Source organism: Piliocolobus tephrosceles, chromosome 5 (genome assembly GCF_002776525.5).
Source record: "Piliocolobus tephrosceles isolate RC106 chromosome 5, ASM277652v3, whole genome shotgun sequence".
In the NCBI taxonomy this organism is placed as follows: domain Eukaryota; kingdom Metazoa; phylum Chordata; class Mammalia; order Primates; family Cercopithecidae; genus Piliocolobus; species Piliocolobus tephrosceles.
Window position 1 is genome coordinate 94,398,648 of NC_045438.1, and position 26,630 is coordinate 94,425,277.

General features: G+C 35.0%; 1 protein-coding gene across 1 annotated transcript in view; it reads right to left on the reverse strand.

The window, feature by feature from the left end:
• Positions 1–8,905: 8,905 nt before the first annotated feature.
• MEI4 (meiotic double-stranded break formation protein 4) overlaps positions 8,906–26,630 on the reverse strand; it is a 269,653-nt gene continuing 251,928 nt past the window's right edge. The window contains exon 5 of the mRNA XM_023223076.1: positions 8,906–9,249. Coding sequence (XP_023078844.1) covers positions 8,980–9,249 — 270 coding nt within the window. The 3' untranslated portion in view covers positions 8,906–8,979. The remainder of the gene's footprint in view (positions 9,250–26,630) is intronic.

Sequence of the window (26,630 nt, forward strand, 5' to 3'; positions counted from 1 at the left end):
AATAAATGAAATCACATGGTCCAAGGGGTGTGCAGAATTCAAATTCAGTTCAGGCAGTTCAGATTGGGAGATGGTGGATGTGTGGTAGCTTATGCTTCAAAGAAAAGTGGACTTTAGTGCAAAGTAACTAAAAAGTTATAGTTCACATGAGGCCTATGTTGACTGAAGCAGTATTAGCTAGTGGCTGGAGTATCATTGGGTGCTGAGAGAACTGAAGAATAAAATACTGCAAGTATGTTCTAGCTATGTTATGGAAGGCACTCATAGGAAAAAAGAAGGGTAATAGGACAGTAGTTCTATAGGTATATTTCTTAGGGATCAGTGGTTCTAAGCTACAGAAACTGTTTAAAGTAAGCAGACTAGTAATAGCTTTGCTTAAAGAACGTCTGTGGTAGCTCATAGATTCAACTGGAAAGTTGGAAGATCATATTTGGAAAAAGGCAAGAAGTAGGTAGCTCTGAGGGCCTAGCAGAAAGAACTATTCAACAATTTCATCAGTCTGTTGCCATCGTAAAGGATGACCTACAACTGATTTCAGTGATTCTGCACAGGATTGATATTCCAGAAAAGGAGTTTCCAAATGGCCTAGCAAATACGTGAACACTTCTCAACTAGAAAAAAAACAGCATCTTGATTTTTCAGCCTTAAAAAAGCCTGAGCATAATGGGCAAGAAAATTCACAAAAGGAAATTCGGATGTTATTTCCAAATCCACTATCCTTAGCCAGAGCAAGGGCCAGGATCCATATACATGGAGAATTAGAATGGTAACAAGGAGCCAGGGCAGGAAGCCTGGCATATGAACCTTGCACAAAGAATTCTCACCTAGTGTGTAGGCACCTGAAATCTATTCCACAGCTCCCTCACTGGTAGGAAAGAGGACTCCTAAATATATCACCGGTTCCAGATCTCGCAAACTGAAAACCTCTGAAGGACTGATTCATCTCTGGCATACTAACAAGTTAAGTGTATAATTAAGCACTTTCCACAGTTTCAAGCACACAGAAATTATGGGCAACAATTATTAACATGAATGTTGATATAACATTAGTATAACATAATCATCGTAGTTGCCATTAAACATAGGTTGAATGAGAAGAGATTCAGGCAGAGAAACTATTTCAGTATAGTTTGGCTATAAGTTCACTTAGAATTCAGGCAGAATACTTGGAATAGAAGAAGATATGAATAAATAAAATTTAATACTGTCTCTGACACTATCTCTGTGATTCTGGACAAGTCACTGAACCTCTCTGCACCTGCTTCTTCCTATGTAAAATGGAATTAATAGGAATAGTAATACTACCTATTGCATAGGGTCATTATGAGCAATGAATAAGGTAACACATGAAAAGTGCTTGGGGCAGTGCCAGATGCATAATAAACATTATATAACTGTTATCTCCTTTTGTTAGTATCATTACTATTACTTTAGAGTTCACAAAGCGCTTTTCACAATATTGATTTCATTCATGCTAACAATTTTATGGTCAAAGTATTCTTCTTTAAAATTTTAACAATAAAAAATAGATATTTTAGTTTTATGATGTGGATAGTGATACTCTCATCTTTTAACTATGAGTCTATTCTACCAGACCTTATAGATGTATACAAAATTATATCACTGAAGGACCTCCATGAAGACAGAAAAAAGACAAAACTCCCCAATGCTGGGTAATAACATTTAATAATAATTAGTAGTTACATTTAACATTTAATAATAATTGGTAGTTATATGTCACAATTTCAGTGATATATACATGAATGATATATACAGATATGCATACAGAAATGATTCTAGCAGAAATACAGATAATCTTTGTTCTTTAACTTTATGAAAAAAAAAAAAAAAAAAAAAAACAGATGCTCTCTTTTATAATGAGAAAATAAGAATATTAAATGACTTGTCCTAAGTCACAGGATTACTTGGCCAATGATGGTCCTCTACCCTCTTTCCTTCCATCTCCACCCACAACCCCACACCTCCCCATTTCTACTTGTATCTTCTGCAAAATGGTCTCTCTGGCTTCATTGCTGTTTTAATATGGTGAAAAATAGAAAGGCCCATTTTCAAATGAAACTTTAATATAGGGCTGATTGACAAGGCACAGAGCAAGTAAAAGTCCTTACATCTTTTCCCCAAACCTAAGAAAATGGGTAAACAATAACTGTCTAAATAAAGTTTTTTTGGGGGGGAAATACCAGCAATGTTTTTAATTATTTAAATTTTATGTATTTTCTCCTGCAATGTCAAAAGTTACAAAGACATTTTCTTCTAACTTCATAGGATGGTTCAGAAATGTCAAACATTGTCAACAGGATCATACTGATTAATGCTTATCCTGAAATAGAAATTTTTTTCTTCTCCTTTACAACAAAAAGTACAATTTTGAAGCTAGTGTAAACTATGCTTCAAATGTATTATTTATTTCCATTTCTAAGTCTTAGGAATTAACTCTAATCCATGTATGGATGTCTGATCTTGATCCTTGTGTTTTGAAAGATTTAACTCACTTTATCCTCAGAAAGTGTTACTCAGACTGACTTACAAAGCAATCAGATAGCAAAGTAGAATTTACATTTATTTCTTTTAAACAAATGCCACCAATTTGGCCATCTCTAGCATCTTACTGCACTTCTTTTATTCTTCCAAATATAAAGGAATATTTCAATTATCAAATTTTACTTAATATAATGTAAATTTCCCACCACTATAATTATCATAAGCACATGCTGCATATGTCTAAAAAGAACACTTTAAGAAGTGTGCAAACTGGAGTTCTGTTGTCAGGATAACTTTATGCTCTACACTCAGTTTCTACTTCTGTTGTTGGGAACATGACAGCTGTTTGTATTTGAGTGCCAAGAATGTGGAATACATGTTGACTCAGTTGCTTGCTGCCTATCTAAATCTTGGCTTTGATTTCTTTTTCTAGCTGTCACCTTGGGCAAATTACTTAAATGCCCTGTGCTTGCTTTTCACCTAATTGGAGATAATCAGTATACTTACCTTATAGGGTTGTTAGAAGGATTAAACAAAATAATAAAGAACAAGTATGGAGTGCCTAGCACATATCAAAGGCTGAATAAAAGCTGGGTACTATCTGCCTTACTAAAGTGATGGTGAAAAGCCATATGGATTATGGTATGTGATTTTCTTTTAAATAGAATCTCTGGAATAGAATTCTATTTAAAAGGGATTCACCACATGAGCCACGATTATACAAGCCTTAGAAATTATTTTTTAAAGTCTTCACTTGGGAATAGTATCAGCATATTAATTTGGAGTTGGAGACATCTTCACATTTCTATAACGTTTCTTCTAGCTTTTTTTTTTTTTTTTCATTTTACACTTGGAATGACTGTATTCTCTTCGCCCAGTCTCTTATGTTCTCTTCTATTAATAGATTTTATCAAGTTGCAAGATAAAATGCCTAGTCAGCTATGACAAACTCCACTTCTTAGTCCTGGGCTATGGTGGAAGGGGACATGCTACTATTTTTGCTTTTCTTTTTTTTTTCTTCTTCTTCTTCTTTTTTTAACAGACAAGGATTTTCTCTGTCACCTAGGCTTATCTCAAACTCCTGGCCTCAAGCGAGCATCCTGCCTCAGCTTCCCAAAGTGCTAGGATTAGAGGTGTGAGCTACCATGACTGGCTACCCTTCTCATTTTAAAGGTTCATGTCACTCCTTGCAATGAACTGGCTCTGAAACTACTCTAAAGAGAAATGTCATGCAAGGGAGATCTCAGGGTGTGTTCCATGCCCTCAATGCAAGATAAAACAAAAAGGCACCAACAGTCCTGCTACTGCTTGTAGTGGCTCCCCTTAAAAACCCAAGGTAAAATATAGGAAAGACTTTCTTTTTCAAACTTCAGAATTCATTTCAAGAGGTTTGGATCTCTTTTTAGAAAATGTGGAATTTGAGTGTGTGTGTGAGAGAGAAGAAAGAACAAATGCTGGTTGAAGTGTCTGGCATTTCCAGTATTCCTGAAATGATTACTTATTCATGAAAATGTCTTCTTAGTTAAGTCATTAAAGCTAACAGCAGAGATTGTTCTCTTCCCTCCTCATGTGTCAGGGGTGCTGTCCTTAGGCAACTCTGGAGCTCACAGTAACATAGTAAAGACCCAAAGTGGCAGAATCAAATTAAGCAGCAAAATTGAACCAAATTAAGCACTGTTTATTAATTATTTATTTATAGCTCACCATATTCTAGAATGATTTATGGCAGCTAGAATTTCATCTCTAGGGTTGAGAAATAGAATAATATGTTTATAATTCAGTTACATTTACTATATGTATTAAACAGATCTCCTGGAGTAAAAGGAATATTCTGATATTGCTTGGGGCAGTTAATAAGAGGAAAGTAACACCATGTGTGCATCTCTCTGCCCATTCATCGCTCTATCCCAGGACAAATGAAAAAAGCTATAGTTAGTTTGATCTCCTAAACTCAGATTACAATAATTTTTTAAAGTACTATCATGGGGAATAAAGATATGTTTTAGTTAGAGAGCTAAAAGCTAAATATTAAAATGCTATTTTTAAGTGCTATTAAGGTTGATCTGTTTATAAATATGTTACTTTGTGAACCTGGAATCATTTGGTTTCCAAAAAATCCTCCTTTGGAATTTTAAGGCACATATAAGGAAACTTAAAAAAAAAAAATCAATACTATGGGATGACTAAATTTCTACTTTCTGAATGATTTTATAAGTATTAAACCTTCCTGATCAGTAAAAACAATATCAGTGGTTCTCAAACATTGGTGGACATCAGAATCACCTGGAAGACTTGATAAAACACAGATTACTGAACCACAACTCCAGTGTTTCTGATCCTGTAGTAGGTCTGGGGTGAAGGCTTAGAATTTTTATTTCTTACAAGTTTCCAAGTGATGCTAATATGGCTGGGTTGGGGACCACATTTGAGGACCACTGCTTTGTATATGGTCAGAGACAACGTTAATTAACGTTATCACCTGGAAATCTTGCTGCTCTAGTGGACTGACTAAAGACTTACATAAACACAACTACTGACAGAAATACAACAAAAGTTCACCAACCATTTAAGTAGCTAGAGCAAAATTTAGATTAAAATGTCAAAAGAAAATACTACAAATACAGGGTATATGCCTATGAAATATATAATTGAATTATTTAAATGTCTTAAATGTTAGAACATTATTTCATTTTCAGAAGTTTTGCTTCCTATTAGGAATAGATCCTTAAAATTCCTTTTATATTAAATAAAAACACAGGACTTTCATATTAAGTAAAAAACAAAAAAAGAGGCTGTTTATTTCTTATGTGTTTTTAATACTGTGTAATATTTAGAAAGTTCTTACAAGACCAATATATTTATTAACCAGATAACTTTTGTATTGTGCAATTCTATAAATAATTTGGGAAGAATAAATTAACCTTTAACAATAATAAAATCCTGTATCTTTTTTTCAATAACAGATAAACATTAATAAGTTAATTATCTCCTTCAGCAAACATTGATGTAGTTGGGTCGTTATGTTGACTGCTAAGATAAATCTTGGTTTTATAAATCTGACAAAAGTTAAAGCTTAGTATGTTTTGCATTTTTGCAAATAATTGGTTTGTAGACAATAGGTGCTTCATATTCGACGAATAAAGGAAATTAGGTTATAATAAAGTAGAGCTGTCAATATTTTCCCCACAATATGGCCTTCAGAAAATCTGTAAATGTATAAACAAATTTGGAAATGCAAATGACTTGTTTCCCTGCCTCTCTTGAAATATGCTGACCTTGGCTAAAAGATAACAAATACCATTAAAAAGTACAAAGCCTGTGAGATAACTGTATATATTTTTCCAAGAACAAACCAGATTTGTTTTCTCTCCCCATTTTGCTACACTACAGCCTCACAGTCTACCTAAACACCTCTGGAGGGAGCTTTGTACCTTTTAGGACATTATTGTTTGAAAACAATCTGTAACTTGGCTACAGTCTTGAGTAGCAAGATGCTACAACCCTGGAGAGGTCAAAGATGCTGTTCCTCTGGTTTGCTTGTAGATAGGACAACTTGTTTACAGCAGTTAAAAAATCCAAAATAAGCTAATCATAAGCTAGTAATTTCCACTGTTGTGCCTTAAGGTTCATAGTTAAGCATGTATAAAGCTTTGATGACAATTGCAAAGAAGTTGTGTTTGTAAAAGTTTCCTGAAGTGCCAGGAAAGCTGCACATAACAGGCAGTGAAGTAGGAGTGTGGAATTGGAAGACGGACTTCCTCAGGATGAAACCTAACTAACTGCCACTTCCTGGTGTTGTGAACTTGTGCAAGCTGTTTAACATTCCTTTGCCTGAGTTCTTCATCTCTAAAACACAGATTCAGGAAATAATCGTACCTTTCTCATACTGTTGCTGGGAGAATCAAAAACGTTAATATATGTAAAATGCTTAGGTAAATCCCTATTTGGTATTATACATATCGTACATATATATGTATAATATTACTGAGTTATATATTTTATTATATAAACAAAATATATTTACTCATAAAATATATCATATATATTTATTATAATTTATAATAAATAGTATATGAGTTTCAGCAAGTATCATCACTTTTTATTTCCTTCATTTTTATGATCATTCTATGGTTCTCTTTATTTTCTATCCTATCTTATATCCAGTTTCAATGCTGTCCAATTTCTACTGACTCCAGTACTCTTTATCCCTAAAACCTTAATTCTAAAGTTAGACATTACCTAAGTATAAACTGTTATAATATTCTTAAACATTGTAATACTAGTTTAAATCATTCATTAATTCACTGCTTTACTGAAACACAGATACAAATGTCTCATTTTTATCATTTTATCTTCTTTTTGATGAGTAGATTTGGACCTTAATACTAGTTTACTACACCATTCACTCTGATATAGACTGAAACACAGGATAATGAAAGTTAAGTATCATATACTTGGTGGAAGTTAAATGTTTATATAAAATGGATACCAAATGGAAATAAAATGTTTCTCCATTTTGTGCATTCACAATGATCCCAACATCTTGCATCTTCTTTTATAATAAATACATTTCCTAGGCTAATTTTCAGACCTTGAAGCCTTGGAGACCACTGAAATTAATAAATTTGTTGTAGCTCCAAAAGTTTCTTAGCTGATCATTACATTGCCTGGCTGCAATGGGGAAAGGGCCATTGCTGATACCTGTGTATTTACCAATCTTATTTAATCATAATGAAAGAAGATGAAAGTGTCATGGAAAGTGGCTTTTGTGTAATGCCATCAACTGAAATGATTGATTTCCATTAGCCTTCACAGGCGTTCACAGGAATCTGACATTAGAAAAATCCCTCCCAATTCAAGATTTGGAATATCCTTCTTGTATTCAACTGGTACTTGTGGCGAAGTAAATTATTGGCCCTAATTACCTACCTACATCGATGCTCACTGCCATATAACTGCAAGTTCTCCCACTCAAGGTGAAGTCTACTCCCCTGTCACTTTTCTTTGGGCTTGACCATTTGATGTAGTTTGACCAACACACGTGGATGAAAGTACTAATGTGACATTTCACAGCCTAGCCTTTTGTCTTGCTCAACTGCCACTGCCATGAGAGGAGCTTCCACTGAGAAGCTATTTCCCCCTCAGTCTGGTTCTCAGAATATGCACATGTGGAAGAGAAGAAAGCCTGACTTTTAGCAAGAAGCCAATTCCTGTGGTATGTGCAAACTGAGCAGAGTTTTTCATTAAAGTCCAGTCCAAATCAGCTGATCCTTGAGTGACCTGCATATATCTGAGAAATATTATTGTTGTATGCCACTGATATTTTATGATTATCTGTTACATAACAAAAACTGACTGACATACATTTAGTTTCAGGCTTATCAAAAAGGCATTAGCTTTTCAAAAATGCTAGAAATAATTCCAAAGATAATTGTGCCAGATTACATACTTGTATATACATTGTGGATGGAATTAGCAAGATTATTTTTAATGCCAATGACATTTATGAATGCTAATTATGAAACACTATCACATATAATTAATAAAGGAAATTTATATTTTGTGTTCCCTAAGTGGCACTATAGGAAAATACGTAACATGTGCTCATTAAGTTTGTGGTTATGATTTTAATCACTGAAATGATGTCAATGAAATGATGTCAATGAAATTGTATAACTGAAAAATTCAACCAACCAAATAACTATAAATTGCATTTTTTGATTGATGGATATTAGAATTTATAAGGTATCTCTAGTGACTTAATTGTATACTATTTGACAATAGTATTATAACTATTACATATTATATATATATATTATATTATGTATATTAAATATTATAACATATTTAATCAACAGAATTGAAACAAGTATTTGTTGAAAAACAAAGAAGATTTTAAACAACTAATAGTATTTTCAAAAGAGCTCGACAAATGTATTGGCCATATGAAATTGAAATAACAAACAATTAAGTTTCCAAATGTTAAAAAAATTTTACTTCTATATGATTCTCATCTAAGATGAAAGCAATGATGTAAGTTCAACTATGTAAGAAAAAGGTTTTAAAATTGCATTTATGACCACTTATATTCCAACACTTTGTGCTGATAATGCAACTAAACTTTAAAAATCTCTTTGATTACCATTTAGCATCAATTGCATGGAAATCTTTCACAACTTCAATATCTTTTAAGAGACAGACAATTAATGGTCCATTTTACAGAATAATAGAGCTAAACTATATTGAGTGAAATAAAATATAGTTACACGGGAATAACAATGGCATTACCAACTGAAATTGGCTGATTTTAGTATAGAAATATGATTCATAAAATTTCATACAATTTAACCATTAAGTTGAATTGATTTATGTTTAGAGATCAATTCTAAAATCCTAATTAAAATACTATTGAAAATCTTTTCAGTATGAGAGTTTCATATATTCCACTTTATTATGCTTCAAACATGTGGTAAATTGCTAAGGAATGGAGTTATTTTTAAGAGATTCTATCTGTGCTGAGTTCAAAAGAATGCCCACTCTCCATAAATAAATAGTAAACAAAGGAAATGCATCAGAAAGTTGGAAAATAGTTTCATCATGGTTCTGAAGAAATTTCTTGATTTCTTGGTCATCATGACCTATACTTGAAATGTTGCCTTCTTTGGTTTCCTTTTGAAGAAGCTGCTCCAGAACCCAGAAAAGGTAGAAAATGTTTTCATAGCGTGACACATCATAACTCGCTTGCTCCTACAAATAAACAACAAACTCCTTTAAAAAATTGGCTATAAATTACCTAAGAAAAATGTCATATGACGATACCAGATTTTCAGGCAAAATAAAAATATTTGATATATTTAAAACCTTCTGTCATCCTGTCACTGGTGAACAATGGGGAAATTTAAAACATTTCCTTTTTTCAAAGACTTTACAACCATGGTGAATGACTTTTCTTTCTTGCTAGTTCATGAAGCTCCAAATCCCTTCCCTGCATTCTTGCAGAGAATACTCAAATGAATCTGAGAATACTTGGCAAGGAGTCTTACCAATGACTTGGCAAGGAGTCATTACCAGTGTTAAATTCAGTCTTTTGCCAAAACTTTTTAATTCATGGGACTTATTTTGATTGATATAAAACAATCCTAGAGTTGGTAGAGTCATAGTCTGTAGGTGACCACATGTGATATCATATTGAATCTTCCTGATACAACTCAGGAAGGAGTAGCATTGAATCATATACACAGTCATGAGAAGAAATGTAGATGCATCTTGCAGAACTTTTAATTTGGCCTAGATGGTTGAATGTGAGATAGATAAGTCACAGAAAGGCCTAAAAACTAGATAATAGCAAGCATAAGATGAGAGAATGGGCCGGGCATGGTGGCTCAAGCCTGTAATCCCAGCACTTTGGGAGGCCAAGACGGGCGGATCACGAGGTCAGGAGATCGAGACCATCCTGGCTAACCTGGTGAAACCCCGTCTCTACTAAAAAATACAAAAAACTAGCCGGGCGAGGTGGCGGGCACCTGTAGTCCCAGCTACTTGGGAGGCTGAGGCAGGAGAATGGCCTCAACCCAGGAGGTGGAGCTTTCAGTGAGCTGAGATCCGGCCACTGCACTCCAGCCTGGGCGCCAGAGCGAGACTCCGTCTCAAAAGAAAAAAAAAAGATGAGAGAATGGCAGAATCAGTATAAAAATGAAAACTGGCTTTATCACTAGCTAATTAATTATGAAATGTGTCAGAAGCCCGATGAAGTAAGCAGATTGCTTATCACTATTCTACAGTCAAGGAAATGGATCCTCTGAAAAGTAGACTAATTAGAACTCAAATCCGCAGATGCTAACCAGGGGCTTTTTTTTATTTTCCTGATACATTTTGTTCAAGTTCATTAAGAAAGTATTAACAGTGGGAAAAAAAGAAAACTCTTTTAGAACCATTTACGAAATACATTCACTGTATTAATACAAAAATGATAGAACATTGTTTCAGAGTTGAGACAAATATATTCTTCAACAAGGTGACCCAATAAGCAGAGTAAGATATATACAGGCATACCTCATTTTAGTGTACTTTACATTATTGCACCTCCCAGATACTGCAATTTTTTCAAATTGAAGGTTTGAGGCAACCCTGCATCAAACTAGTCTATCAGAGTCATTTTTCCAACATGTGCTCACTTTGTGCCACATATTGGTAATTATCACAATATTTCAATTTTTTCATTGTTACTTTATCTGTTACAGTGATCTGCAATCAGTCATCTTTGATGTTACCAATTTAATTGTTTTGAGATACGACAAACCATGCCCATATCAGATGGTGAACTTAACTGATAAGTGTGTGTGTTCTGACTGCTTCACCAATTGGCCATTATCCATCTCCCTTACACTCCTTAGGCCTCCTTATTCTCTGAGACAAAACAATATTGAAATCAGGCCAATTAATAACCCTACAAATGGTCTCAAAGTGTTCAAGTGAAAGCTTGCCTATGTTTCATTTTAAATCAAAAATTAGAAATTATTAAGCTTAGTGAAGAAGGCATGTCAAAAGTTGAAACAGGCCAGAAGCTAGGACTTGTGCGAAAGTTAACCAGGTTGTAAATTCAAAGAAAGAGTTATTGAAGAAAATTAAAAGTAAAGTGCTATTTCACTGAACACACAAAAAATAAGAAGGGGAAACAGTCCGCTTGGTAACATGGAAAAAAATTTAGTGGTCTGAATACAAGATAAAACCAATCACAACATTCACTTAAGCCAACACCTGAACCAGAGAAAAGGCCTAACTCTTCAATTTTATGAAGGCTGAGTAAGGTGAGGAAGCTACAGAAGAAAACTCTGAAGATAGCAAAGGCTGATTCAAAGGCTTAGGGAAGAAGCCACTTTCATAACATAAAATTACAAGGTGAAGCAACAAATGAGGATACAGAAGCTGCAGAAAGTTATCAAGAAGTTATAGGTAAGATAATAAAAGAAGGTGGCTACACTAAACAACAGTTGTTCAGTGCAGATGAAACAGCCTTCTGTTGAAAGAAGATGACATCTAGGAATTTTGTAGCCACAGGGGATAAATAAATGTGTGTTTCTGCATGTGAGATGGGTCTCTTGAATACAGCAAACTGATGGGTCTTGACTCTTTATTCAATTTGCCAGTCTGTGTCTTTTAATTGGACCATTTAGTCCATTTACATTTAAGGTTAATATTGTTATGTGGGAACTTGATCCTGTCATTGTGACACTAACTGGTTATTTTGCTCGTTAGTTGATGCAGTTTCTTCCTAGCATCGATGGTCTTTTCATTTTGACATGTTTTTGCAATGGCTGGTACCGGTTTTTCCTTTCCATGTTTAGTGCTTCCTTCAGGGTCTCTTGTAGGGCATGCCTGGTGGTGACAAAATCTCTAAGCATTTGCTTGTCTGTAAAGGATTTTATTTCTCCTTCATTTATGAAACTTAAGTTTGGCTGGATATGAAATTCTGGGTGGAAAATTCGTTTCTTTAGGAATGTTGAATATCGGCCCCCACTCTCTTCTGGCTTGGAGAGTTTCTGCCAAGAGATCTGCTGTTAGACTGATGGGCTTCCCTTTGTGGATAACCCGACCTTTCCCTCTGGCTGCCCTTAACATTTTTTCCTTCATTTCAACTTTGGTGAATCTGACAATTATGTGTCTTGGAGTTGCTCTTCTCGAGGAATATCTTTGTGGTATTCTCTGTATTTCCTGAATTTGAATGTTGGACTGCCTTACTCAGTTGGGGAAGTTCTACTGGATGATATCCTGCAGAGTGTTTTCCAACTTGGTTCTATTTTCCCCATCACTTTCAGGCACACCAATCAGATGTAGATTTGGTCTTTTCACATAATCCCATATTTCTTGGAGGCTTTGTTCATTTCTTTTTAGTCTTTTTTCTCTAGACTTCTCTTCTTGCTTCATTTCATTCATTTGATTTTCAATTGCTGATACTCTTTCTTCCAGTTGATTGAGTCGGTTACTGAAGCTTGTGCATTTGTCACATAGTTCTCCTGTTATGGTTTTCATCTCTATCAGTTCTTTTACGGTCTTCTCTGCATTGATTATTCTACTTATCCATTCATCCATTCTTCTTTCAAGGTTTTTAGTTTCTTTACACTGGTTATGTAGATCCTCTGTTAGCTCTGAGAAGTCTGATTGACTGAAGCTTTCTTCTCTCAACTCATCAAAGTCATTCTCCGTGTAGCTTTGTTTCGTTGCTGGTGATGAGCTGCGTTCCTTTGGAGTGGGAGATGCACTTTGAATTTTTGAATTTCCAGCTTTTCTGCACTGCTTTTTTCTCATCTTTGTGGTTTTATCTGCCTTTGGTCTTTGATGATGGTGACGTACTGATGGGGTTTTGGTGTGGGTGTCCTTTCTGTTTGTTAGTTTTCCTTCTAACAGTCAGGACCCTCAGCTGTATGTCTGTTGGAGATTGCTTGAGGTCCACTCCAGACCCTGTTTGCCTGGGTATCAGTAGCAGAAGCTGCAGAAAATAGAATATTGCTGAATAGCGAGTATTGCTGTCTGATTCTTACTCTGGAAGTTTCGTCTCAGGGGTGTATCCCACCATTTGAGGTGGGAGGTGTCGGTCTGCACCTAGTGGGGGATGTCTCCCAGTTAGGCTACTCAGGGTTCAGGGACCCACTTGAGCAGGCAGTCTGTCTGTTCTCAGATCTCAATCTCCATGCCAGGAGATCCACTGCTCTCTTCAAAGCTGTCAGATGGGGGCATTTACCTCTGCCGAGGTTTCTGATGCTTTTTGTTTACCTATGCCCTGTCCCCAGAGGAGGAGTCTACAGAGGCAGGCCAGCCTCCTTGAGCTGTGGTGGGCTCCACTCAATTCAAGCTTCCAGGCAGCTTTGTTTACCTACTTAAGCTTCAGCAATGGTGGGCGCCCCTTCTCCAGCCTTGCTGCCACCTTGCAGTTAGATCTCAGACTGCTGTGCTAGTAATGAGGGAGGCTCCATGGGCGTGGGACCCTCTGGGCCAGGTGTGGGATATAATCTCCTGGTGTGCCATTTGCTAAGACCCTTGGTAAAGCGCAGTATTAGGGTAGGAGTTACCCAATTTTCCAGGTGTTGTGTGTCTCAATTTCCTTTGGCTAGGAAAAGGAATTCCCTTCCCCCTTGCACTTCCCAGGTGAGGCAATGCCTCACCCTGCTTCAGCTCTCACTGGTCAGGCTGCACCCGCAGACCAGTGCCAACTGTCCGACACGCCCCAGTGAGATGAACCCGGTACCTCAGTTGAAAATGCAGAAATCATCCATCTTCTGTGTCACTCACACTGGGAGCTGGAGGCTGGAGCTGTTCCTATTCGGTTATCTTGGGTGCGCCCCTGTGCCACATTTTCTTAATCCAGTCTGTCAATGATGGACATTTGTTTTGGTTCAAAGTCTTTGCTATTGTGAATAGTGTCGCAATAAACATACATGTGCATGTATCTTTATAGCAGCATGATTTATAATCCTTTGGGTATATACCTAATAATGGGATAGCTGGGTCAAGTGGTACTTCTAGTTATAGATCCTTGAGGAATCACCACACTGTCTTCCACAATGGTTGAACTAGTTTACAGTCCCACCAACAAAAAAAGTGTTCCTATTTCTCCACATCCTCTCCAACACCTGTTATTTCCTGACTTTTTAATTATCACCATTCTAACTGGTGTCAGATGGTATCTCATTTTGGTTTTGATTTACATTTCCCTGATGGCTAGTAATAATGAGCATTTTTTCATGTGTCTGTTGACTACATAAATGCCTTCTTTTGAGAAGTGTCTGTTCAAATCCTTTGCCCATTTTTTGATGGGATTGTTTTTTTCTTGTAAATTTGTTTGAGTTCTTTGTAGGTTCTGGATATTAGCCCTTTGTCAGATGAGTAGATTACGAAAATTTTCTCCCATTCTGTAGGTTGCCTGTTCACTCTGATGGTAGTTTCTTTTGCTGTGCAGAAGCTCTTTAGTTTAATTAGATTCCATTTGTCAATTTTGGCTTTTGTTGCCATTGCTTTTGGTGTTTTAAACATGAAGTCCTTGCCCATACCTATGTCCTGAATGGCATTACCTAGGCTTTCTTCTAGGGTTAATTTTTGTATAAGGTGTAAGGAAGGGATCTAGTTTCAGCTTTCTACTTATGGCTAGCCAATTTTCCCAGCACCATTTATTAAATAGGGAATCCTTTCCCCATTTCTTGGTTTTGTCAGGTTTGTCAAAGATTAGATGGTTGCAGATGTGTAGCATTATTTCTGAGGGCTCTGTTCTGTTCTATTGGTCTATACCTCTGTTTCAGTACCAGTATCATGCTGTTTTGGTTACTGTAGCCTTGTAGTATAGTTTGAAGTCAGGTAGTGTGATGCCCCCAGCTTTGTTCTTTTGGCTTAGGATTATCTTGGCAATGTGGGCTCTTTTTGGTTCCATATGAACTTTAAAGTAGTTTTTTTCAATTCTGTGAAGAAAGTCATTAGTAGCTTGATGGGGATGGCATTGGATCTATAAATTACCTTGGGCACTATGGCCATTTTCACGATATTGATTCATCCTATCCATGAGCATGGAATGTTCTTCCTTTTGTTTGTGTCCTCTTTTACTTCATTGAGCAGTGCTTTGTAGTTCTCCTTGAAGAGGTCCTTCACATCCCTTGTAAGTTGGATTACTAGGTATTTTATTCTCTTTGAAGCAATTGTGAATGTGAGTTCACTCATGATTTGGCTCTCTGTTTGTCTGTTATTGGTGTATAAGAATGCTAGTGACTTTTGTACATTGATTTTGTATCGTGAGACTTTGTTGAAGTTGCTCATCAGCTTAAGGAGATTTTGGGCTGAGACGATGGGGTTTTCTAAATATACAATCACGTCATCTGCAAACATGAACTCTTGTTGTAAAAAGATTAAGAATTTATATCAATGTGGCATCTATTTTATCACCATATCCACCAGTCTGCTCAATCCAGTGACCAAGAAAGTGATAAATGTGAGTCAAATCACAGGATGTTTCACCAAAGAAATGTGTGAAGATAAATTTTTAAGGCACTTGGGATTTAATCTATGATGATATTGGGCTCCACACTAAAAGAGCACATTACTTAGGGATCAGAAGATCACATCAACTTCCCTCTAGAATAGACTTGAACAAGTTTATCCATCTGACATTATTCAGATAACCAGAGAATATGTTTAAATAATGAAATCAAGCTAGTTGTGTAAATATTGTGTTACATTAGGGTGTTGGAGATAGGGAATTGGTTGATTGGACCTTTTTTCAGTTGTTCACATCTCATAAGACTCTTTTTAACACACACACCCTGAAGAAGGCCCTTTAGGGCCTTGTGATATTAGAAAAGCTTTAAAATAATCAATTCATATTTAGATTCCTTAGTACCATCCTTCTATGCAAAAAGGAATTATCTTCTAGATTACTACTGTCTATGAAGGATTTTCTTGATGGGGAAATATAGATAATGATGCATTCTCAGGTTCTTTACACATCTCTAGATGTGCAATTCACAATGAGCTTGAAATGGCTTCAGTAATTCACCACAGTGTAGTACTTCAATAATACTAGTAAATAATGTTAGTAATTTTTCTCTAGATACAAAGTAGCTTAAGAGTTGAGACTGTATTTTTTCACTTTGGGTAAAAATATGACAGTAATGATAATGATAACAGATAGTAGATAACACTTATTTGAAAATGTATACTCCTATGCTATGGTTTAAATATATAATCTTATTCTCCCAGCAATCTGATAGAGGAGTTATTGTTACTATTTCCAAGTTTTAGATGAGGAAAATGAAGTTTACAAAGGTTAAATAACTTTCCCAGATCATATAGCTAGTAAATGACTGAACTGGGATTTAGTAAAGCAATTAATATATGTTAATTTGATATTATTCCTTTACAAAGAAGGAATTCCCCACAAAGGATGTTACTTACAAAGTAATATTCTAGTTTCTCAAAGATCTCAACCAACAAGGGCCTCTGCCACATATGTCCTTATTGGGAGTCTCAGTAGATGTTTGTGTCAGACAAATACAAATCATCATTTTCTTTTTGTGATTCTTGTACAAACTCCTCTTCGTAGACCTTTTTTTCAGTTTACTCATTTTGCTATTACCTTGTTATAAAAATTCAGCTTCAAGAAACAGATTTGTGAAAAGTAAAATAGATTAATGAGAAAATCATTATTTTTAAATAAGTCATACAATGACAAACAGATTTTTTAAAATTTTGTGTTTTATATATATATATATATTTCATGTATACTTATGTACACAACTTGCATACTTGTTGAACTGTTTCTGATAGGAAAAAAGGGTAAAATGTCAAGATCTAAAATACTAACAGTTTCAGAACTTTTCATCAAAGTTACCACACATATTAAATATAAACCCTTTAGAACTAGTCTCCTGGATTCAACATTTTAGGCAGATAATGCTATTATCTGTATAAAGCAAAATGGATTAATACTTATTGAGTCTTTTCCATCCTTCTTTTCTGGGCATTTGGATCAAAAGATGATTCACCAATCTATACCCCTCACTCCCTTTGTGCCCTGCCTGACATTTCTGCTCTAGGAAATTTCTCCTAATTAACTATACTCTGCTCTAACCAGAGCTTTACACTCCCTCAGTATAGGCCCAACACCTAGGTTATGGGGAGAGAGAAAGAATATAACACAACCTTTGGAAGAAACATACTTTTAAACCATATGTGCTTCTGTTGTAATCATGAGCTCATTGATTTTATATATGGAAGTATGTATATAACCTGCATGTGATTTTTCGACTCTGTTCTTGAGCATTGGAGCATTGTTGCAAGCATGGCCAGATGCTCTACTGCACTGGGCCCCTAGCTAAGCCCCTGCTTATTTGTTAGCTGCTTTGTTGCTTTCTCCTATGCTTCAGAAGTTTCAAGCTAGTTAGTAAATGACTTACAGAGAGTTAACTTCATCCCCCTAGAATTCAGGACTAAAATTTACTGCCTTCTTTGCTTTCTACTAAATAACAAAGGATAACTTATTAAAAGTATGGGTAAGTTTCCTACTGAATTATCATGGTGACAACTGACCTTTTCCTTTAAAGTACCATGTTGAATGTATTCTTTTAGAGACAACTCATTTTAGTTGTTATTACTTCTGTCCTATAAAATCTGGCACAAAGGATACCGACCCAGTGGTATATTATATTCAGTGAACGTTTAGTTTAACATTTATATTATGTGGCTATACTCCTTGACTTAATTTTGTGCTCTGTAATATTCTAAATATTTTCTTTCACTTATTGCCTGTGTAGTAGTGAGAAAAATGTCATGTTTTGCTTTTACCCCTTCCAGTGGAGCATGCTTTTTTCTGAACATGTCAGACTACAGCTCTTCATGTCCTCGGCTAGTGCTCATTATCAAATTGATTTAATGAACCATTGCATTTTTATATTTTACAGCATTAAATATAAAATTCCAAACTACAAGTCGAACCTCAAATGTACAGTCCCCTTTGTTACATTTTTTTTCATCCAAGGAATGTGACTTTCCTTTTGTCCCTTTATATCTCTCTGTCTTTTCTGTATCAGAGATAGCAGAATGAAACACCTTTTAAAGAGTAAGGGACCTGAAGATTTCCTTCCCTGCCTAGATGAAGTCTCAAGGTTTCAATTTTAAAGGACAGAAATGGAAGAAGGGAACCCTGGCATAGTGCAGGAAAGGAACAACCATCCTGTGTGAGTATACTGGACTGCACATTGCCATCAGGAATCCGACCCTTTCTATTGATCCATGGGTGACCCTCATTCTCAAGTTTACAAGAAGCTATTCTACTTCCAAGCACTGCATCTATATTTTCAAGCAGGAACGTTGATAAAGGGCAATGTGAAATGTGCATTTGATCCTATTTTGCCACTCATTAATGAGCTCTCCCAAATGCCTAACTCAGTTACTTATACTTACATCTCTTTAACCAACATTAGATAAAAAGACACTCAGTAATGTAAATATTTAACTGATCCATTGTCACCTGGAACAAAACTGGAGTCTGTTGATGAGGAAGAGAGAAATGGATATGGCTTACTATCTGGTGATTTTTTTTTTTTTTTTTTTTACCAGAAAATTATCTCATTTTCTGAAAGCTCTCCATTATATAAAATGTGATTAGATGATGGTAAGTAATCACGGGATTGTAGAATTTTCCTGTCCAGCTCTTTTCCAACTAAAAGACCTAGATGGAAAGATAAACTATTAGCATTGTATCAGATACACACAGCCATCCTGCTATTAAGGCTCATTCAGCTGCCTGGAGAATGTTCAGGCAAAACACCTTAATGCTTTCTAGATGGGCATGTTCCACCTACATTGGATGCTTTCCAGTGCTGGTGTGGATAAGTCCAGCTTGACTATTAGTATATAAAAATTACTCTAAAACTAGTGGAAGGGTATCAGCCATCACTTCATCCATGTTGCCACAAATGTTGTTGCAAATGACAGTATTTTATTCTGTTTTATGACTGAATAGTATTCCACACACAGACACACATCTTTATTCATTCATTCTTAGATATGCATTTAAATTGATTCCATATCTTGGCTATTTGTGAATACCATCATAGTAAACATGCATGTGTAGATAGATGTTTCTATGACTTAAATGTTAAACCTGAAATTACGAAACTACCAGGAAAAAAAAAAAAAACAGGAAATGCTTCATGAAATTGGGCTGATCAAGAATTTTTAAATAAGACCTCAAAATACAGGCAATGAAAACCAAAATAGACACATGGAATCATGTCAAATGGAAAATCTTCTGAACAGCAAAGGAAAAAAAATGAAGAAACTCACAATGAGATATCACTGCATCTCAGATAGAATGGCTATTATCAAAAAGCCAAAAACAAACAAAAAAATTGTTGGCAAAGATGCAGAGTAAAGGGAATCTCTTATACACTGTTTGTAGAAGTGAAATTAGTACATCCAAATTCATATATCCAAATTTCAAATTAGTACATTATGGAAAACAGTAGGGAGATTCCTCAAAATATCAAAATATTTTTACCATATGTTCCAACAATCTCATTACTGGGTATATATAGAAAGGAAATAGAGTTGTAACTTTTTAAAGTACTTCAATTTCTCTTCAATTCAAAACAGTGAATGTGTATTAAGGATCTATTATGGGAAAGAAAGACACAGCTCTCAATATGTTTAGAATCTAAACAGGCAAGAAAACAAATATATAACTAACCAGAATATAAGGCAGAATATTTAAAAATCTATAAAATTGTAGGGATCAAGAAGGTTCAATGAATACATGGCATCTATGATAGGTACTGAAGACTGATCAGGATGCTGGTAATTGGAGACTAATGATAAAAGTCATTTCAAATCAAAGGAATATATTATATATATATATATATATATATATATATATATATATATATATATATATACACTTATATTTTTGTGATAAGAACACTTAGAATATACTTCTTAAAACAATTTTTAGGTATATACTTATTTTTATTAACTTTACCATGATGCACAATAAGTATCTTGAACTTATTCCTTGTATCTAACAGAAATTTTGCGTCCGCTGACATCTACCCAGTACCCTTATTCCTCGGTTTTTGGAAACATTTTAGTCTCTGTTTCTATGAGTTCACCTTTTTTAGTATCGATATATAAGTGAGGTCATGTGCCATTGTCTTTTTGTGCCTGGATAATTTAACTTAATGTCCTTCGAGTTCTTCCATGTTATCCCAAATGACAGGATTTTCTTTTCTTTTTAAGGCTGAATAAGAGTTCATTGTGTATATATAGTGCATTTTCTTCACCTGTTCATCTGTTGATGGACACATAAGTTGATTCTCTATGTTGGCGATTGTGAATAATGCTGCAATGAATGTGGTAGTACAGGTATTTCTTTGACATAATGATTTTTATTTTCTTTAGATATATACTCAGTAGTAGAATTATTGGATCATAGGCTAGTAACATTTTTTGTTACTAGAGGCATCTCTGCACAGTTTTCTGTAATGACTCACCAATCTACACTCCAACCAACAGTTTACAAGGGTTCCCTTTCTCCATACCCTCACCAACAATTATCTCTTATCTTCTTGATGATAGTCATCCTAACAAGTATGAGGTGATACCTCATTGTGGTTTTAATTTACATTTCCCTGATTATTGGTAATGTTAATGCATTTTTTGATATACCTATTGGCTATTTGTATGTTTTCTTTTGAGAAATGTCTCTTCAGGTCCTTTGCCCATTTTTAATTAGGCTGTTTATTTTTTTTTTATCTACTGAATTGTTTGACTTTCTTATATATTTTTAATATTAGCCTTTTATCAGGTATATGATTTGAAAATATATTCTCCCATTCTGCAAGTTATTTCTTCATTCTGTTTATCGTTTCCTTGGCTGTGCAGAAGTATTTTATGTTAGTATAATTCCACTTGACTAGCTTTTCTTTTCTGGCCTGTACTTTGGGATCATATCCAAAAAAATAATTGTCAAGACACAATGTCATAGAACTTTCTCCTTTTTTATGTAGCAGTTTTACAGTTTCAGATCTTAAATTTAAATGTTTTATCTGTTTTGAGTTGAGTTTTGTATGTGGTGTGAGATGAGTGTCTAATTTCATTCTACATGTGAATATTCAGTTTTCCCAGCACCATTCATTGAAGTGATTGTCCTTTTTCTATTGTACATTTGCGTTCTTTTTTTGGAAACCAATTGACCATAAATGTGTGGATTTATTTCTGGGTTCACTATTCTGATCGACTGGACTATGTCTGTTGTTAGTTCAATACCATACTGTTTTGACTATTATAGCCTTGTAGCAGACTGTGAAATCAGGTAGTAGTATGATGCATTGAGCTTTTCCCTATGTGTTTAAGATTGCTTTGGCTATTTGAGGTATTTTATACCTCTTTAAAATTATTAAAATTTTTTATCTTTTTCTGTGATGAAATTTATTGGAATTTTGATAGAAATTGTATTGAATCTGTATATTATTTGCGGATACTATAGGCATTTTAACAATTTAATTCTTCCAGTCCACGAACCATGAGCATCTTTCTGTTTAGTTGTGTATTATTCAATATCTTTAATCAGAATTTTATAGTTTTTAATAACCTCCTTGGTTAAATGTATTCTTAAGTATTTTGGATTTTGTATCTATTGTGAATGGAATGATTCTCTTGATTGTGTGGCTAGTTCATTGTTAGTGTATAGAAGCACTACTGGTTTCTGTATATTGATTTTGTATCCTTTGTGAAAGGAAAATACATCTTGGGGCCTCCGTATCACTAAGCTATAGAGAAAAGTCAAGCTGGGAACTGATTAGGGCCAACCTGTCTCCCATTTTATCCAAAGTCACCCCTCTGCTCACTGAGATAAATGGATATCTGATTGCCTCCTTTGGAGAGGCTAATCAGAAATTCAGGAGAATGCAACCATTTGTCTGTCATCTATCTACCTGTGACCTGGAAAGCCCCCTCCTGGCTTCAAGTCTCACCTTTGCTTCAAGTTTTCCCGCCTCTCCAGACTGAATCAGTGTTCATCTTGCATATGTTGATTGATGTCTCATGTCTCCCTAGAATGTATAAAACCGAACTGTATTCTGACCACCTTGGGCACATGTCATCAGGTCCTGAGGCTGTGTCATGGATGCATGTGCTCAACTTTGGCAAATAAATTTTCTAAATTAACTGAGACCTGTCTCAGATTTTGGGGGCTCACACCTTCCACTTTACTTATTTATTCTGACATTTTTTTTGATGGAGTCTTCAGGGTTTTGTATATATAAGATTATGTTGTCTACAAATGGAGATAGTTTAACTTCTTTCTTTCTAATTTAAATGCCTTTTATTTCTTTTATTGCTTTTTTTTTTTTTTTTTTTTTTCTGACCAACTGCTCTGGCAAGGGCTTTCAGTACAGAAAGTCCCTGACTTGTGATGCTTAACTTACAAAATTTCAATTTAAAGTCATGTCAAAGCAATGCACAATCAGCACAAACCACACTTCAGGTACTTATACAACCATTCTATTTTTCATTTTGAGGACTATTCAGTTAATTACGTGTGATAGTCAACACTTTATTATAAAATAGGCTTTATTTTAGATGTTTTCTTTCCAAATGTAGTGTAATCTAATGTATGTAAGTGTTCTGAGAATATTTAAGGTAAACTAGGCTAAACTACGATATTTGAGAGGTTAGATCTATTAAACACATTTTGAACATACGATATTTTCAACTTACAATGATGTAATCCCATTGTAAGTTGAGGAGCATCTGTGCTATGTTGAATGCAAGTGGAAAGAGTGGGTATCCTTGTCTCGTACTTGGTCTTACAGGAAAGACTTTCAACTTTTTACCATTGATTATGATGTTAACTATGGACTTGTCATATATAGCCTTTCTTGTGGGGAGGTACATCAGTTGTATATCTAATTCATTGAAAGTTTTTAGCATGACATGATGTTGAATTTTGTCAAATGCCTTTTCTGTATCTATTCAGATTATCATATGGCTTTTATTCTTCATTATGATAATGTGGTGCATTACATTTATAGGCACATTTATGTTACATATAGTATAGCTACCCTTTCCATATTTGGTTTTCATTTGCTTGGAATATCTATTTCTATCCCTCCACATTAAGTGTATTTGTGTACTTAAAGGTGAAGTCAGTGTCTTATAGGCAGCATTTAATTGAGTAATATATTTTTTATCCATTCAGCCACTCAAGGATTTTGGATTGGAGAACTTAATCCACTTACTTTCAAGTAATTGTAGAAAAGTAAGAACTTAATATTGTGATTTTGTTGTTTTCTGGTTATTTTGTACATGTTTTTCCTTCTTCTCTTACGTTCTTTGCAATTACATATTTTTCTCTAGTGTTAGGCTTTGAATTTTTACTTTTTATATTTTATGTATCTACAAAGCTTTGTGCTTTGTGGTTACCATAAGACTCATGTAAAGCATCTTATAGTTATAACAGTATGTTTTAAGCTGATAACAATGTAGCTTTAATTTTCTTTCCAACTTTTTTAAATTTTAGGTTCAGGGAGTACATGTGTAGGTTTGTTACATGGGTAAATTGCATGTCACAGGGGTTTGGTGTACTGAATATTGTTTCACATAGGTAATAAGCATAGTACTCAATAGGTAGTTTTGCATTCCTCACTCTCCTCCCACACTCCCTACTCTCAAGTAGGCCCAGTATCTATTGCTCTTCTCTTTTTGTCCATGTGTACTCAATACTCCATGCTGCAAAGGACATGAACTCATTCATTTTTATGACTGCATAACATTCCATGGTGTATATGCGCCACATTTTATTTATCCAGTCCATAGCTGATGAGCAGTTAGGTTGATTCCATGTCATTGCTATTGTAAATCCAATTTAACTTTCATTGCATAAAGAAATCTGCACTTTTACTCTCTCCCCACATTTTATGTTTTCAGCATCACAATTTGCATCTTTTTGTATTTTGTTTCCTTTAACATATTATTTTAGCTACTATTATTTTTAGTATTATTTTCTTTTAAGCCTTTTAAGCTCCATACTAAGATTTAAGTAATTTACATGCCACTTTTATAGTGTTAGAATATTCTGAATTTTACTTTGTACTTCCTGTTTTACCAGTGAGTTTTATACTTTTGTGTTTTAGGTTACTAATAGCATCATTTTCTTACCTTAAATAATTCATTTTCACAATTTTTAAGACAGTTCTGGGGGCGATAAACTCTCTCACCTTTTGTTTGGGAAAGTCTTTATCTCTTAATCATTTCTGAAAGACAGCTTTGCCAGATAAATTATTCTCGATTGGCAGTTGGTTGTTGTTGTTGCTTTTTGGGGGGGTTGCTTTTTCTAGGCATTTTGTATACATCATCTCTCTCTCTTTTGACCTCTAAAAATTCTGTTCATAGCCTTCTGAAAACTCCTTATATGTGATATGCTTTGTTTTCTTGCTACTCTCATGATCCTCTTTCTGACTTTGATTTTTGAACCTGTGACTCTCATATGTCTTTGTACAGTTTTGTTTGGATTGAATGTAATTAGACACCTTTGCTCTTTATCAGAAAATTTATATCTTCCTATAGATTGTAGAAATTTTCAGGGTTTTTTTTTTTTTTTTTTTTCCTTTTTTTTTTTTTTTTTTTTTTGAGGTGGAGTCTCAATCTGTCTCCTAGGCTGGAGTGCAGTGGCACGATCTCGGCTCACTGCAACCTCCACCTCCCAGGTTCAAGCGAATCTCCTGCCTCAGCCTCCCAAGGAGCAGCTGGGAGTACAGATGTATGCCACCATGCCTGGCTAATTTTTTGTATGTTTAGTAGAGATTGGGTTTCACTGTGTTAGCCAGGATGGTCTTGATCTCCAGACCTCGTGATCCGCCTACCTTGGCCTCTCAGAGTGCTGGGATTATAGGCATGAGCCACTGAGCCTGGCCAGCTTTTATTTAAAAAAAAAAAAAAAAAAAAAAACATATATTATATATATATATATATATATATATGATTTCTATTCCTTTATATTTCTTTCTCTTCTTTAACTCATAATTTACAATACTTGATCTTTTGACTCTGTTCCATATATTTGGTTTTCTTATTTTCTTTGTGTATTTTCAAATAAGTTGTCTCTAAATCTTTTTTTCTACTTGATGCATTGTTATTGAAAATATTAATTTTTTATTTATTGTATTTTCAGCCCCACAATTTTTCTTTTTAAATACAATTTTAATATATCTGTAAAATTTATCATTTTTTTTATTGTTATCCTGATTTCAATAAGCTAATTCTGTGTATTTTCTTAAACTCCGCTGAGCTTTCTTAAAATAATTATTTTCAATTATTTCTTAGAAAGTTTGCACATCTCCATTTCTTTGGGGTAACTACTAAAATATTGTGGTCTTTGGGGTGATATGCTTCTTTGGTTTTTAAGGTTTCTTGTTGCTTTATGCTGATGTCTGCACATTTGGTGGAGAAGTCACTTATTCAGACTCTGCATACTATTTTTGGTGTTGAAAGATCATGCTTTTTGGGGTGGGTGTGTACAGCAGTGCTTGCTGGTTGGAGTTCAGAGGTTCCGGCACCAAGGGTGAAGTTGCATAGTCTCTGTATAGTTCTGTCAGCTGATGTCAGGGTTGATGAAGATTGCAGGCATCCTTAGCAGCAAAAACTATGGATATCTGCAGTTGTGATGAGAATTGCTGGGACCCTTAATAACAATCACTATTAGGGTTCTTTCAGTCTTTAATTTTCCTGCTGGAGAAGTCATAATTGAATAAATCCATTTTGTCATTGGGTTAAGTTTGCTAGCCCTTTTATTTCTGTGGTGGCACTGGAGTCTGATGAGTTGGCCAAGCACAGGACTGAGGCCTAAAGTACAGGCCTGCAGGGAGGGAATACTGACTCTGGAGTGTGGGGCAGTAATGGCACTGGGCTCAGAGCACAAGTGCATCCATTGCCACATTGGTAACTGCATGCAAGGCATGGGTGATTATGAAACACCTGGGAAGCCAAGAAAGACAGGCAGGCTCAGAGTTCACTGTGGACGTAGCTCTCCATGGCTGCTATGTTTACACCCAGAGCATGGGCATGCTCAAGAGACCATGGCTTCAAAGAGAAACATCTGAACTAGCTCTGTATGACTGTGCACTACAGCATCTGAGACATTTATACATTCTTTTGTTGATAAATGCTTAGATAGATTCTAGATCTTGGCTACTGTGAATAGGGTTCCACTAAACATGGCGATGCAGGTATCCTTCTGATATACTGACTTATTTTCCTTTGGACAAATATTCAGTAGTGGGATTGCCAAATTGTATTGTAATTCTATTTTTTTTTTTTTTTTTTGAGAAATCACCATACTGCTTTCCATGTCTACATTAATTTGCATTCCTACTAACAGCACATAAACATTCCATGTTATCCACATTCTCACCAGCTTCTGTTTTCTTTTTTTTGTCTTCTTAATAATAGCCATTCTAACTGGAATGAGATGGATCACATTGTAGTTTTTATGTGGATTTCCCTGATGATTATGTTGAGCATTTTTTTGTATAACTGTTACCCATCTGTATGTTTCCTCCTAAGGCATGTTGGGGCTCATGTCCTTTGCCCACTTA